Below are 17364 nucleotides of genomic sequence, written 5' to 3'. Positions count from 1 at the left end.
AGTAACTACTAACTAAACAAAAATAGATATAATAGCTAACAACTTATATTACTGAATAGAAAATAAAAAGAACAGTTTCCGAGCAACAGAAGCATCTTCCTTCTACTTCACATCTCCAGCTGGTTGTATTGCTTCGATAAGAGTTCTACTTGCATCTGGCCTCTAATGCAGAAAGAACAAAGACTGAAGGTGTTAAATTGAGCCGCAATGTTGGAGTTTGGACTTGTAGCTGGAATGGAACCCTGAAGAGATTTTTGAAATTCAGTCGTCCGTGTGTTAAAGTGTTCGGTCAGGTCCTGAATTGAGTGCTTGATGGACTCCATAGTGCAGATATTAATTCTATAAATATTTGTTCAGTGTCCTTTTTTTTTTTCCTTTTGAATGATTAATTCGTACTATGGAGATTAGCTGGCAGGTAGGGTGCACAATTAGCACATTTCTATTTGTTTAATGATTATTCTTGCAATTTATACCATTAAAATTAATAAGAGCTCATATAAAAGCGTGTTGTCTTTTTTTTGTCACCTACCCGAATTTATTTCAATTAATTTAAGATAGTATATTTATTATTAATTTGTTGTTTCTCTTAATTTCTTAATGTAAATTATTGAATATTTATAATAGTAATGCATATTACGTAGAGGCAATAACTGTGAAGATGATTTTTTGAACTGTAGAAACTCAAGTCAAATTTATTAATTCAGATACTATATTATGTGTGGCATCAATGCCACAAGATGTTTCAAATTACTTATGTACAAAAATGTATTTGTAGAATGGTAAACTAATAAAGTAACATACCAACTCATCGGCTATTTATGTTTTTACTTCAAAATTACCTATGAAACTATATTAGAATATGTGATTGTATGAAATATATTTAATAGATCTAATAGATAATTTATATACAATTATAAATTTTTCATAATTGTGTTATCATATAATTATCATTCTGGCTTATGGATTTAAATAAACCATCTAAATTAAGTTACCCTTTAAATTTTTCCTTGATTTTGCAGACAAAATGGCCTTACTACTTTTTTCTATTAAGCATGTTTATGATTGCAAATAGCGATTGACATTTATATTTCGCACTGTTTCTCTAGATGGATTAGTAACCATTTTAACTAACAGTCAGAGGGTATTTTCAGTTAGTAAATAAACCAATAAAATTCTAATGTAGATATCGAAAAAACTGCAATCATCAAGTCAATGAATTTCCTTTGAATTGCTTAACCACCTTATTCCTGGTGTGTTATGCATAGGACATCAACAAGAAAAAAAACCAATCTTCTGTTTAATTTTCTGCATGGCCACGCAGTTATAAAGGTAATTCTTAACACGAAAAGTTGAAAGTTCACCCTTGGTACTTTCATCAAGAAAGAGAAACGACACGGGCGCAGGCTAAAATTGGGAACAAAGTAAGTACTAAAATATTATTATAATCATTCAATAGGAATCAATTTTTGTGTTTGTTTTGTAATGTATCTAAATAATCGAAATTGATAGTTATTTTTGAAGAAAATTTTATTCATCTTCGGTAAGAGGATTATTTATCGATGTGCCATCCCACGACGCTTATTTTTCGATCCATATGACATTGGTTGTAAACTGAGTTTATTTATTTTTCACATAGAGAAGACAATGTAGTTGTTAATTTATGTATTGCATCTTATCGGTTTTAGATATAGGTACTTAATGAGGATGATCTTATTTAAAATCAGAATCAGGTCGGTTATCCTACAAGTAAATCCTTCGAAGACATCAGCGAAAATGGTGATCTCTCAGGATCAGAATACACTATGTCTTTAGTAAGCTAAATAGGATTGCCAATTGTGGTAATCAATTATAGTCCCCAGTACATGTAGTACATGGAGACATAATGACGTCATATCGACATTTTCGGGATGTTGGACACTCCATTCGCAACATGATTTTTGTCAGACAAGTTGCCCACAATTTTTAAATTACTTTTATTAAAAAAAATCAAACAATCAAAGTTGTATATACAGTTGTATATACAGGAGAGTCATAGTGACGTCATATCGACAATTCCAGGAATCGAGCATTCGAAAACACAGCAGCGCCGAAACTTTTCGCACTAGAAAAGCTTGTCGGACTAATCGCAAAAAAGGCACTCACAAAGTTTTATTTTTGTATGTGTCAAAACAATTTAAGGTCCTTGTACTGGGGTATATTACCAATTGTGGTAATTGACACTGAAATATGTGCTACGGGTAGGACATCTGGTAAATCTATTTTTTCCAGGTCAAATAACCTTTCCTTAATTTTAAAATTTATTTTAGGTAATATATCCAGTTTTGTCGAATTTAGGATACATTAAATACCTGCAGCAATTAGAAGGCTAAACTTATTCATTCATTCATTCATTCATTCTAAAAATATAAATACAATAAATTATTTTAATAATATATTTATTACTCACGTTACCTGATGGTTCTAACACAGTTGATAATTTTAAAGCTAGACAGTAGACACATATCCCTATTCCCTTCCGCTTTACTTAAGTAAAATTGTATTTGAATCTATTCAGTTCTTTTCTATTTAATGACTAACCGAAGAGGAAATAGTCCAGGTTCACTATAAATATATAGGTTCTTTTTTTTCAATAAATCGATTTATATTTTGTTATTAAATACCTGTATCGTTTTATATACACTGATGAGCAACACGCACAACATCACAAAAAATAATATTTTATGAAAATATCCATAGATAAATGATATATTTTTTTCAGAGTTTAGAATCGATGACTTAATTTTTAACGAATAAAGTAACTTGATATATTGTTTATGTGTTTACTGTTACAAGATTACCTCCTTTAATTTATATGTTTATGTGTTTACTGTTACAAGATTACCTCCTTTAATTTATATGTTTATGTGTAACGTTTACCAACCTATATATGTGCTATAGATACGCTATCTGCTATACCTATAGATATAGCAGATGGCGTGTGTATAGCATTTATTTATAATACATTTTCTCTGGAATAGTAGTTACTTACTTACGCATACGTCGCAATAATCATATATATTATTTATCATATTTTGAACTTGATAATAAATGCATTATTAAAAAAGTTTTATAAATTAGAGATATAACCCTAAAAAGTTAATAATAAGTAACTTAAAATGTACTTTAATCTGCAAAATTTTGATTTTGGAATGCGTTTTCATCAAACAAATAGCAATTAATTTAAATCTTATTTTTTACCGAAACATAATAATAACAATAATATTCTATTCTTGATAAACAATATTACATTAGAACATACGTGACATAACTGTTAGTGTACTCTTGTGTACAGCATACTTAAATTAAACCATTAATGTACGCGTGCGTAAACGCACGCTAAACAAACGTCAGGCGTTAAATTTATTTCTTATAGTACAATATTATGACAAGAATTTACTAAAAATGAGTTGAGGTTATATTTAGCAAACACTTTAAATTCGACATCATTTAATTGCCTTTTTAAAATCTCGTGATGTTACTTATAAACTTGAAGAACTTTTAACTACTTAATCCTTTTTTAATAATTAATCCAATAAATGTTTAATCTTATTCAGTCTCGAATCATTTTGATATATTAATTATTTTTTTAATTATTGTTATTTATTTACTTCAAACTGGAATTTATTTACATTACTATTAAACCAAACCAAAAAAATTACAGATTAGGCTGTATAAGAGGTGACATTTGTGTGAGAGTTTATTTAATAAAAAAAAGTATATTCATTCATTTATGACAAAATGTATTACCTGCATATTTGACATTACATCAAAGATTATAAAATCGTCAATCACAAATTACACGTCGTATTACAATAGTATTGATTTTTCATTAGCCAGCTATAAGTTTCATTAAAATCTCTATTGGTTTCGTAAAAAAATCCTAGAATGAGTTCGTTTCGACGTGATAAAAAGGAAGAAGAAGATGGTGGGGCCAGTGTTTTCCAGAATCTTGATAAAACTACGTTGTTACAAGAATGTCGTTATTTCAACTCTACCCCGGTGAATCCAAGGAAATGCATTCATATTTTAACAAAAATAATTTTCTTACTAAATCAAGGAGAAAAACTTACTACTCAAGAAGCTACTGACATGTTTTTCGCTACAACTAAACTGTTTCAGTCCAAGGATGTTGTGCTACGCCGTTTAGTTTACTTGTGCATTAAAGAATTAAGTTCAATGGCACAAGATGTGATAATCGTGACATCGTCTCTAACTAAAGACATGACAGGAAAGGAGGATTTGTATAGAGCTGCAGCTATCCGTGCACTTTGTAGCATTACAGATAGTAGTATGTTACAAGCTATAGAACGGTATATGAAACAGGCCATAGTTGATAAAAATCCTGCAGTTAGTTCAGCTGCTCTTGTGTCTGCTCTGCATTTATCTGCAACAGTTCCTGATTTAGTTCGCCGTTGGGTCAATGATGCACAGGTGATTGTTATTTATAATCTAATGACATCATACATACCTATATAATCGTAACTATTAAATTATTATACTGTATTAATACAATACAAAATATACTTTATTGTACACTAAATAGATGGAAGAATTTTTTTAATGAGAAATACAGAAAATAAATTTATACTTGATCTAATAATTGATCTTAGAACTGAAATGGCTTATGGAAATCTCTAGTAAATAGGTAGACACATGATGTAGTAAAAATATATACAGCTAGGGTGTTGTCAATGTTTCAATGTCAAGTTAACTGGTATTTAACATTAATCTGAAGAATTTGACATTTGTGAAGAAAATTTGTCAGAACATTTTCATTTATAAAAATAAAAATCAATTGGTGATTATTAAATAATCAGCTCCAAATAAGATATGCTATCTTTATTACACAATTTATTAATCTTAGCTTGTTGACAAATAATGTTTGAACTATATTGAAATCAAGTTGACAGTTCATTTTTATTTTTTTTTCTATCTCATTGTCTAATACATTACTATTTAACTTTTAATTTTTGTTTCAGGAAGCTATTATGTCAGACAATATAATGGTTTCATACCATGCCCTAGGAGTAGTAGCAGGAGCAAGACGCAATGACCGTTTATCAACAGTGAAACTTGTTACAAAACTTGCCCGTTCTCCTTTGCGTTCACCATATGCAATGTGTTTGTTAGTACGACTTGCTGCCAAATTGGCTGAAGAAGACCAAACTGATTCATCAGAGCCCTATTTAGAATTCATTGAGTCATGTTTACGTCACAAATCAGAAATTGTGGTGTATGAAGCAGCTCATGCCATAGTTAATTTGAGAAAATCTGCTCGAGATCTAGCACAGGCTGTTAGTGTTTTACAGATATTTTGTGGATCATCAAAGGCTACTTTACGACTTGCTGGTGCTCGTACTTTAGCACAACTAACAGCAAAACATCCAAATGCTGTTGCCGCTTGTGCTGTTGACTTGGAAAACTTGATATCAGACCCTAATCGCTCTGTTGCTACATTAGCTGTTACAACTCTTCTTGCAACTGGAGCAGAAAGTTCAATTGATCGCTTAATGAAGCAAATCTCTACCTTTATGTCTGAAATATCTGATGAATTCAAAATAGTAGTTGTTCGTGCGATTAGGCGCCTTTGTTCTAAATATCCAAGGAAACATCAATCTCTTGCATCGTTTTTGGCTGGAATGCTACGTGAGGAGGGTGGCGTGGAATACAAGACAGCTATTGCAGATACTATAATTGCTTTAGTGGAGGAAAATCCTGATGCCAAAGAAACAGGCCTTGCACATCTTTGCGAATTTATCGAAGATTGTGAGCATACATCTTTGGCCGTTCGAATATTACATGTCTTAGGGCGTGAAGGTCCTAAAGCTCGCCAACCATCACGATATATCAGGTACATTTACAATAGAGTTATATTAGAATCTGGACCTGTTCGTGCAGCTGCTGTGTCTGCTGTTGCTCGGTTTGGAGCTACTCGTGAAGAATTACTACCGAATATCAGGGTTCTTTTATCCCGATGTCAATTAGATGATGATGACGAAGTTCGTGATCGAGCAATATTTTATAGTGCCATTTTGGATTCTAATGACAAACAACTGATTGACGAATATATTATAAATGTGCCAATGCATAATCCTGTTCTATTGGAGAAAGCTCTCAGTGATCACATTTTGATACAACCTGATGAGCCTTTTGACATTTCAACTGTACCAGCTACAGAAGAACAAAATGAGAATGAAGATACTCCCTTACAAGTCGAAATTTCGAATCAGCCAATTGCCTCTCGTGAAGAAATTTACTCAGAACAATTGAAAATTGTACCTGGTATTGAAAAACTTGGACCTATTTTCAAAACATGTGAGGCAATTGACCTGACGGAACCTGAAACTGAATATCGTGTACGCTGCGTGAAACATATATTTACCCGTCATTTGATATTGCAGTTTGAATGTTTGAATACACTCAATGATCAATTCCTGGAAAAGGTACATATTCGTCTTGATGTTGCTCCTGGTTATACAATCCTCACCGAAGTTGCATGTGAAAAATTGCCATATGATGTGCAAGGTAGCGTATTTTGCGTTTTGCAATTTCCAGCAAACCCTATAGAAACTTTAGGAACTATTGGAGCTACTTTGGAGTTTGTAGTACGAGACTGTGATTCAACAACAGGCTTGCCAGACTCTGGAGAGGGCTATGCTGATACATATCCTTTAGAAGAGGTTGAAATCGGATGTGCTGATCAATTTCGCACACGCGCTGCAACTGATGAATGGGAAGCTTCCTGGGAAAGAGGAGCGACAGCACCAGAAGCTTGTGACACTTTTGGTTTGTCCAAAACCGATGTTAATGAAGCTGCAATTGCTGTTTGCGAACATTTGGGTCTGCCAAAATCAGCTATTGCAACTTGTGAACACTTAGGACTAACAAAAGCAGCAGGAGGAGATGCTGTAAAAGAAATTCGTGGTGGTGGTTTATGGAGAGAAGGTACTCCGATGTTGGTTCGAGCTCGTTTAGTTGCTGCCCAAGGAGCTGTTACAATGCAATTGACGGTTCGTTCTCCTCGAGAAGATATTGCCACATTAATACTGGCCGCAGTTAGTTAAATGTATTAATTTCAGAATTTTTAGTAAAAGCCATTTAACAATATATAAAATCAATGTTATATTATAATATGTTATTAAATTTTATTTGTAAACTTGATGTTTAAGAAAATATCAATGTTCTAAAATAAACATTAAATGTCAAAGATCTTGTTCTTTAAAATTATTAATTCCCTAAAATAGATTGAGATTTGCTTTGTTATAGGTAAGTTCTTTATTACCAATTACATTGGCTTTAGGAAATAGATCATTTGACAAAATACCAAATAATAAAATAACAAAACTAGATTGAGTATCACCATTGATAGTGTGGTTCTTAAATTCCTTAATATGCTATTGTTTTTAAATTATTACAAACAAAGATATTTAATAATTAAAAGTAATAGTATAGTCAGTAACAGAGTAGTCACCTATATATATATATATACTTTTTTATGGGATTCCTAATAACAATGTAGCGCATAGCAAAAGTATTAACATATTATAAAGTGACTAAAAGATTAACGTGTCAATACAAAATTCATTATTTTCATCTTTACCAATATCAAACATAACACAAAACTATTTTTGATTATAATTAATAAAATGTTACATAAATTAATAAAACTTAGGGATCTATAGGTAATGTATATATCAACAATTTCCTATAATGTTTATTTATATTATACACATAATAATCCGGTCAAATTAGACCAGAAAACAAGAGTGAACATATATAATCTTACAACAAGCTGATAATTGGTAAAATTCTTCAAAATATATTTAAAAATAAAATGTTGAAGTTCCCCACCATTCCTGCCTATGGAAAAAAGAATTAAGGTCAAAGGTAAAAAAAATGAGTTCGCGATTTTCAACAAAACGGTAAGTTTTATTATAAAAATACCTCAGCCAAAAATTGTAGATTATAAAATTATCTACAAAAAATGTATTAATACTTTTTTCCTACGAGCCACCGTTTCTGAGATTTTACGATTCAAAAAGTTGTAAAAGTCATAATATGCACACGTTTCCACGCCACCTATGAGGTAGTGTACTTAGCGCGTTTTTTTTAAAGTGGTTTCCCCAATAGGCCTATTCATTAATTCCACAAGTCAGTTATGATCTTGTTTAATTTGTATCTATTGCAAAATAATGGAAATTAGCAAAGATTGGAAAAAATTAAAGCGATATCAATTAAAAAAAGTAACGAAGCTTATTTGTCCGATTCAAATTCTTCTTGTTCTTATTCTTTATCTTCATTTTGAGAGCAAGTAAATTGCGTTAATAGCGACGTATCGCATGTCATCTCGTCGGAATCAAACGAATGTATAGTATATCTGGTACTAATATTAGTAAGACATTAGTTTATGGGGTGAAATTGGTGATGTTTATTGTAAGTTCGCCATTTTTAAATGTCATAACTATGGTAACTGATTTAAGGCTTCTCATATTGTATGTATGAGTAAAAGGATTTTAGGATTACTTATAATATGAGATCACTTTCTTATTCGTCTTTCGAAAACCATTTTCTTAGGAATGTATAAAGTTGAAATGAAAATTTTATACTCAAGTCAACAATGCTTAAAATCAAACTACTATGTCAAGGGCAAAATATATGGCCAATTATATAAAAGGTAGTTTGGTAGGTTTTGGTCAAACTACATTACAAAAAAAAAAATGTATTATTTATTTGAGATTACAATCGAAAACAACGGAAGAAGAAAGAACTCCAGTGATAGTAAAAATAATAACACACATACAAGTTTGTACTGTAGAGCTGAGATGGTCCAGTGGTTGGAACGCGTGGATTTTATGTTCTTAATTTGTGTTTATAATTTATTTCGTACTCGAAGGTGAAATCTCTAAAAGGAAACCAGCATTTGTCAAAATTTAATGAAACTTGGCCACATGTGTATCCGTTAACCTGCATCGAAGCAGCGTGGTGGTATTAGCTCCGAAAATTTCTCTCAATGAGGCCTTAGGCCAGCAGCCGGGCGGCTGTCGGCTGTTACTTTACTTTTTGCTTTTAATTTTCTCGGACTTTTTGGTGCGTCATGCTTACTCGCACTTTTCGTTTTTTTTTTACCTTTGTTATATTTGCCACAAACTCCAAAGAGTTTCTTAGTGAAAAAAGCTGATCTTGAACGTCATTGTTCAATTAAGTAAGTAGGCTCATTTGATTGTTTCATCAAATTAGATGTGAAACTACCTAGGTTCAGAATATAGATTACCTAGAAGAGCCGGCATGAAACTACTAAGTTTATACTAAGTAGGTACTAACCTTTTAGTTTACTACTAGTCTAGTACTCGTTTTTTCTCTCAAATAAGTTAATTTATATCCTTATATTAAATAGGTATACTATTTAAAAATACTGTACATAACAACATAAAAACATAATCAGCCTGTAAATTTCCCACTGCTGGGCTAAGGCCTCCTCTCCCGTTTGAGGAGAAGGTATGGAGCATATTCCACCACGCTGCTCCAATGCGGGTTGGTGGAATACACATGTGGCAGAATTTCGTTGAAATTAGACACATGCAGGTTTCCTCACGATGTTTTCCTTCACCGCCGAGCACGAGATGAATTATAAACACAAATTAAGCACATCAAAATTCAGTGGTGTCTGCCTGGGTTTGAACCCGAAATAATCGATTATGATGTACGCTTTCTAACCACTGGGCCATCTCGGCTCAAATACTGTACATATATATATATTATATTTATATCCATAATTTTCTTTTAAAAAAGGTTCAAATGTATTAATAAGCCAATTTTAAAATAACTGGCTTATTGCGTTATTCCGATTTCTTATTTATATTCTATCTTCTTGATAAAAGTTGTTTTTAAGATATTGCATAAAGTAATACGGACACTATTTTTGAAACCAAATGTTTAGATGAAAAAAAATTAGTTTTATTTTTTCATCTAAACATTAACATATACTTACGATACATTTAAAGCCGGAACATAATCTACTCAAATTATTCTATGTGATTTTTAATTTAATCACACATCTAGTGTTATTATTTCTGTTTCTATATGACTAAATATTAGTAGGTAAGTAAAATAAGAAGGAACCTGCAAAGATCAAAACATGTGCAAGAAAATATTATTTCTATAACCACGTTCTCGGACACACGGCCTGCGATGGATATATATTTTCATTTCATATTCGTGCTGAGCTCACGTGTTTCTGAGCGTGAACCGTAGTGATGTATTGGAAGATGTTTATCGACGGACAAATATAAATAATGATTCTTCATCATAAAGTTTTTAAAGTTATAAAAATATGTTTCATAAATGTAATGTATAATTGTATGTATAATTCGCAAACTTCGTTTATTTTTTTAAAGTCAAAAATTTTTTTTTTATTAAATGCGTAAGTAACCAAAATATAGTATAATATAAAATGGTATACTTAAGTTCCATTTTATTAGATCATAATATATATAATTTGAGATGATGGCAAAGAAAATAGTTGAGTATTGCAGATAAATTTATCGATAATCGATATAATTTTATGACTGTCTTCCTCAACATCATTCAAGCAACGCGACGTTTACGGTTGAGCTAAATTACTTAACCAAATCGACTATGGGACTCACTCAGTCTCATTCAAGTTTCAGTGTTAAATAGCGTTCTGTGTTGGAAGGTACAGCTCTTTAAGACAGTAATATAAAATAAATTTAATAAAAACGGATTGTTATATCGGTACAGCATCTAGAACATAAATATACAATATGTTTGTGGCGTTAAAAGTGTATTTCAAGGACTCTTAATTATTTTAAATTATATTTCAGGTAAAAAAAAGTTTACTTATATATATTTTTGTCGAATATAATTAATAGATAGAAAATATTTTTTCAATGCACTAATATTATTACTTTGTTAATGTAACTGTCATACTGATGCTTAAATTTTGTTAGAAAAATTATAAAAAACGTTTATTTGTATGTCATATTTAAAATTATAGAATTTAATAAATTAAATTATAATAAATATTTTATTTCGTGAGAAAGGGTACACGTATTACATATGATATTTTTAATATTAGCCTAACTTAATAATATTAATGAGAATTATAAGTTTAATCTTATCACAACATGGGAAGCTAATATACCTAACTTATATTTTTTATGTTTACATATCTCATGATATTTGACAAGGATTTTTATTTTTTAATTATTAATCAATTTTAATTATCATATTAACGTAAGTGGGCAGTCTCCATAATATTGTTTTTATTTTTCTTTTTAAATAAAACATTGATGATGGGTTTCTAATCAGCCATATAATGACACAGTTAAAGCTAATATTCAGTTTATTCAATGCATATATAAAATGTTTTTGTTACAATAATAAATTTTTAATTGACTTTTTGAGTTTTTTGAATACTTTGGTATAAACTATATGTGTGACACCCAGGTTGTTATTAATAGCCAAATATAATTAGGTACACATATTTGTTACTTTACTTAACACAATACACTCATTGAAGTAATAAACTTGTGTTCAATTTATTAGAATTTGAAATATATAGACATCATTTAATACAGAATACTTTTTAAGTTTGACTTTTGACAGTAGGCTTTTCCTAGTGCTAGTAAAAAAAAATGAATAAAATATATACTCATATATATATACTTATGTCGAACAATATTGTTTTTCATCTCTATTGGACAAACATATTGTAAAATTTAAACATGAGATGTGATTTTTTAAAGCACTTTATACCATATCAATTTATTGCATTTGCGAATTGTGGTGTGCATGTGTTTTTACAATGTTCAAAATATATTATTTTATTTACATGCGTGAATGGCGAAAAATGATTTTTTAAATATTTTTATAATTACCTCTTTAATAGATTTTATTAATTTGGTTATAGTAATTTCATATAAAATGATGAAATAATTGATCTCGTTTATTTGATGATGTTTAATAGGTGATTTCATTACTAAAACTACATTCGGCTGGATCGGAACAAGTAGTATTAGTAATAATATTAGTAAGTGTATACTCATATACATGTTACTTTTATGTTGCTAAAGTGTTACATATAAGCTCCTACATTCTAAAGCATGATTTGCATGCGACAGGCTCAATTTCATTAATTAGAACAATATATTGTTTTAATGAGCAATGTTCCTGTGGATGTTCTTTATTAAGATACAATGTTTTATTACTTATAGCTTGAAGGAATGTTATTTTTCACAATAACGAGTAACTATAACTTTTATCTCAAGTTAAAAGGCATAAAAAAATTATAATAGTGCAGACAAACAATATTTAAAAACAAAAGAATATGTCTGTGCCGTACAATCATTCTACTATCTAAATAATTGCCTCAGTAAATACAGTAGCATCTATTTATTTTGTCAAATTTATTTCGGAATGCTATGTCCCGTCTCGTGGGAAAATTGATCGTGAAATAGAGATCAATATTAATATTATGTTTAAACATATTTTATAAAATTATTTTTTATAACATTGTCTGATTATATTATACACACAAGGGGATACTAAAAATTATACTATCAAATTAGTAAGCAAAGGATTTCATATCATGTGGATGTCATTCATCATATAACTAAATTCAATAAGAGTTCCTTGTAAAAATATATTGACTTGAATATCTTAACGTAGTCGCTTCTGTAAAAAGAGCCATCTACTATGGAGTTGATTTGATCATCGGACTCTTTTTTTCTCTAACTTTTTTCCCCTGATGTTAAGTGGTCACCATATGTGTGGGCATTATACGCGTTTCGATTTTTTTTAAATGTGTCTAATTTTAAATATGTATGTTGTTTCGAATTTTGATGTGGCCTTAATGAAACTTTCGGTTGCAAAGACATTGCATTTAAAATATAAAATGAAATACGTTCGTTGCACATTATACAAAAGTGCCATTAACATTTTTCTTTGCTGGTGTCGATCTTTTGTTGGATGTTTTTTGTTTGTATAAAAAATATAAATAATAAAAGTGTACAGCGGATGTGCCACCTGATAAATGGTAAATGGTCACCACTGCCCATTGTAAGAAATATTAATCATCGGTTACATCACCAGTGCGCCACCAACTTTGATAACTAAGACGTTATATCTCTCGAGTCTATAGTTACACTAGCTTACTGACCCTTCAAATCGGAACAAAACTATACTAAAAACTGATGTTTTGTGGGAGGATTTCTGGGGGAACGAAAAGTGGGTCGAAGCTACCTACACGAGCTTCTATAAAGCCTAAGTTTTTGAAAATATTTATTTCTAAACGATTTTATGCAAGGCGACAATACTAAATATTTGAACGTTTTAAAAGTAATAACGAGAATTGCGACGGTTTTAAATAACTATGGTACCATGATGTCATACTTATTGAAAAACCTAATTAATAAATAGCTTGGCGATGAATTGTAGTGTTATTATATTTAAACATTTGTAGTATATACCATTATTATACAAAACTTACATTTCAATCATATTTTATGACTTTAAGCTTCAAATGGGCGTTATTTATATGTGAGAACTAATCACGTTAATTATATTGTACCGAGCTTATGAGGCTGGCGCTTCAGAGGTCTTAAATTCAAATCTGCGGTCAGGCCAATAAAAAGCTTATTTTTTTTTGTTAATAAATTCTCAGTAACAAAATAAATCTGTTGTTACTACATCTGAACTCTGCACTGTCGAATCAGAATTGTGACACTTGTCCCCTTGTGTATTTATTTAGTGTATATTTTATCTTTTATGGAATTTGACGAATAATGTTTATTTTTAGGAAGAAAATATAAATGATGGAGAATGTTCAAGATTCAGAAAACAATGCAGCCATATCCAAGTCTACATTTTCAAACAAAAACTGCAACAAAATTCAAGCAATAAGGAGGTAGGATTGAATTAATGTTTTATTAATCAACTTATAAAGTCCTTTAAAGTAACTTTTGACATTGTATTCAAAGGTGAATGACCTGAAATCGAATTGTTCTTTTCGGAGTTCGTAGGGATAAATTTCATACATAGTTACGATACCTCACCCACTGAATTCAAAACTACAAAAAAAAAATTCGTGAAAAATTTTTAACTCGCGATAAGTGTAACTAAATATCGGACCGCTGGTATCGGAGTTCTCGTGATGAGTTAGTCAGTGGTATTTCTCTGCCTCGTTTGACTAGTGGCTAGATATAAGCCCGTACATGCCGAGGTCCATCAAACCTCAGGTCGGGACGATAAAATGTTTTTAGGTTTTTTATCGAAAGATACGCAGTAACCTAATTAATTATAATTACCTCCTAACGGGAATGCGTCGAATTACTAATAACCCTGTCTAAATCTGAAAGAAAAGATTTTGGGTATTTTAAGAACAAACATTGGCAAAGGTAACATTAGCATTATGTGTGAAGTAGAGCATATCAACAATTTCCAAACACAAATTTTTGTGGTAGGTGTTTGCTGCCTTTTTATTTGCTGCTCCTGATTTCACCAGCATCAATTTGCGTATTAGGTGCGCCGTAATGTTTAAATTAGACAACATCTTTGATAGAACTCGAACTCGCGCCGAATTTCGGGAACAATTTGTAAAAGCGTTTTGAAGATTCTAATAAAAAAGGTGTAATGACAAAAAATATAACTTTTATATGTAACAAGTAGGGGGACGGACAAATTTGCCACCTGATGGTATGTGGTAACCACCGCCCATAAAAATTGGCGCTGTTAGAAATATTAACAGACCTCACACCGATGGGCCACCATTTTTGGCCAAAATTGGGAGCTAAAAACCTTTTTACTTGGCTTACTCACTGTTCAAAACGGAACACATCAATACTGAGTATTATTATATGGCGGTTGAATATCTAATTAATGGGTGGTACCTACCCAGGACGACACAAAGCCAAGTAAAATACAATTGTAAAATATTTTTACATTAAATTACTAAATTTGACCCAAATAACAAACAGGGCAAGCTAAATAAAACCGTTTAAAAACATCACTTCACTAGCTTTAACTATCGATAATAGATAAAGATGTCAACATGTTTTAGTTTGAAGTCCATGTAAGGCGGACATATTCGAACATTGTTACTACCTAGTAGTCATGCTAAGTCAAAAAAGTGCACTATGAATAGAAAACGTGCATTCAAACCGAATAGACTTTTAAGTAACATGTACGTCTTGTACTCGACCTTAAAGGAAAACATCGCAACGAAACCTCCCCGTGTCGGACAAAACTGCTAAATGTATCTGTCAACTTGCATTGGTCAAGGGTGGTGGAATTAACTACGTTTATTCTATACAGTTTAACTCATTATATTATATCACATTCACGCTCGTGATTTGCCGTGAGATTTGGGTTTCTTCTTACAGAATTGTTGTACAGGGTCGATACTGTATACCTACTATTTAATGTGATGTCGAACTGGGGTGGAAACAATTTTGATTTCATGTGTCGCTACGATATTTCGACCACTATATACAATATTTGATGGACTATTGGTGGTATCCCAAATAAGCCCATTCAATTAGGTGAAATAATAAAATATATATATTTCCAACAGTTATAGCTCAAAGTCCATGCATTCCGGAAGCAACTCAAGTGGTAGCAGCGGATATGGCGGCAAGAAGTTTACTTCTGGCTACGGGTATGTTATAGCATTGTTTAATATTAATATTGTAGTATTTATGTTTGAGTTTTTGGAGCGAAGTTCTTTTTGCGGCTTACAATAGAGCGCTATAGCAGGAATCGTCACATAAGGAAAACACATTACGTCTCTTCCAGATGACTTCTCCTATCTTTCTTATTCTCTTACTTTTTTATAGGATTTTATTTATAGGTAGTTTTTGTTATTGTTTTAATTCACACGGAATTTTTAATAACAATTTCATTTAATCGTGTCTAATATTTAATAGGCAATATAAAGCGAAAGCAACTTCGTTCCAACCAGGTGTTTCATGATCGTTTTTTTATAAATAATTAGTTAAATTAGAAGTTTTTTTTAGAATTATTATATAAGACTATTCCTACGCATCGCAATATAACATAGCATAACATAATTTTTCTTACAGCGAAATTTAAGTATGATATAAATAAATACACCCAGTTAGATTTAGAGTATTTTTAGATAGTTCATACAAAAACGTCGTAACGGTTGTATAGAGGTTATTGCTTGAATATATTTTTAACTCCGAGTGTGTTGCAAACAATAGGGGATTTACGTAAATGTGAAATTACTACCGCAAAAACGTGCCGAGCAGCCTACGTATCATAAACGTGACATTTCTATAATTCGTGACGTAGTTAAAGCTAATAAAGTAGCGGTGTATGGTATGGAAGCGTGGGCTAAGCATTTATATCAACTAAGGCTTTGAATTAACGATTTCATTACGTCGTCAAATAATTAATTATACATTATATACATATATATAACAGGAATTCATTTATATTGTAATATTTTTATTTCCCTAAAGTTTAATTTATAATATAAGCCAAAATGAATCGGCATCACGGTTATTTGTAACAAAACATATCCGTTATTAAGTATTACCAAACAACATGTTTTGGATTTGGATGACATTTTTCGCAAATAAAAGTCACAATGACTGGGCAAATTTTGTTGTAACTCGAGCTACGAATTTAATTATATGTAATGTGATGGTCAACTAATTAAAGGAAAAACGGTAATTTATTAATTGTAATCATTTTTGTATATATTTTATCCAATATTTCTTTCTAAGGAAAGCTTTGGTTTACTTTATTCGCTATATTTGGTTGTCATTCTGTTCACACTATTGTTTTAGTATTTAAAAAAAAGAAACTTTCTTGGAGCCAGGGCCTGACCGTAAGTTTAGGGGGCCCTGGGCTAACACTATTTAGAGGCCTACCTTAGACATATCTGAACGTAGACTTGAATTAAATTAATTGAATGGGTTTGATTAATGGCAGGACTCGCAGGGCTGCAAACCATACGATTCTGTTTAATTTAATAAAGTTATGGATTTTTTCGCATTATCGTCTATTTTTGACTTTGACTTGACTTAGCTGGGGCCTCCTTGAATCCACGGGACCCTGGGCTGATGCCCAAAAAGCCATATGGTACATACGGTCCTGCTTGGAGCGTGTGTCGCCATTTGAGAAATTTACTAGTATTATTTTATAAATACACAAAGAAAAATAATACTTGTTTCGATTACAGATTTATTAGCCATTATTGAGTGTCATAGTATTGATGTTCATTTGTCTTTATATTAAACATGAATCAAGATTAGTTGCTATGAAAAAAAGCGTTTAATTTCT

General features: G+C 31.1%; 2 protein-coding genes across 2 annotated transcripts in view; both read left to right on the top strand.

Moving 5' to 3' along the window:
• Positions 1–3768: 3768 nt before the first annotated feature.
• On the top strand, positions 3769–7248 carry LOC113403053 (coatomer subunit gamma-2-like). The gene is made up of 2 exons (XM_026643484.2): positions 3769–4470; positions 5019–7248. The coding sequence occupies exons 1-2, from the start codon at positions 3925–3927 to the stop codon at positions 7101–7103; spliced, it is 2631 nt and encodes an 876-aa protein (XP_026499269.1). The 5' UTR covers positions 3769–3924; the 3' UTR covers positions 7104–7248.
• A 3421-nt stretch (positions 7249–10669) lies between these two features.
• Positions 10670–17364, top strand: part of LOC113403059 (period circadian protein) — a 28728-nt gene continuing 22033 nt past the window's right edge. Inside the window, exons 1-3 of the mRNA XM_064220238.1 lie at positions 10670–10880; positions 13856–13963; positions 15629–15712. Of these exons, the coding sequence (XP_064076308.1) occupies positions 13869–13963; positions 15629–15712 (179 nt within the window). The 5' untranslated portion in view covers positions 10670–10880; positions 13856–13868. The remainder of the gene's footprint in view (positions 10881–13855; positions 13964–15628; positions 15713–17364) is intronic.

The sequence above is a fragment of the Vanessa tameamea genome, chromosome Z (assembly GCF_037043105.1).
Source record: "Vanessa tameamea isolate UH-Manoa-2023 chromosome Z, ilVanTame1 primary haplotype, whole genome shotgun sequence".
NCBI classification, from domain to species: Eukaryota; Metazoa; Arthropoda; class Insecta; order Lepidoptera; family Nymphalidae; genus Vanessa; species Vanessa tameamea.
Note: the sequence above shows the minus strand (reverse complement) of the source record. Positions and strands in the feature narration are given on the sequence as shown.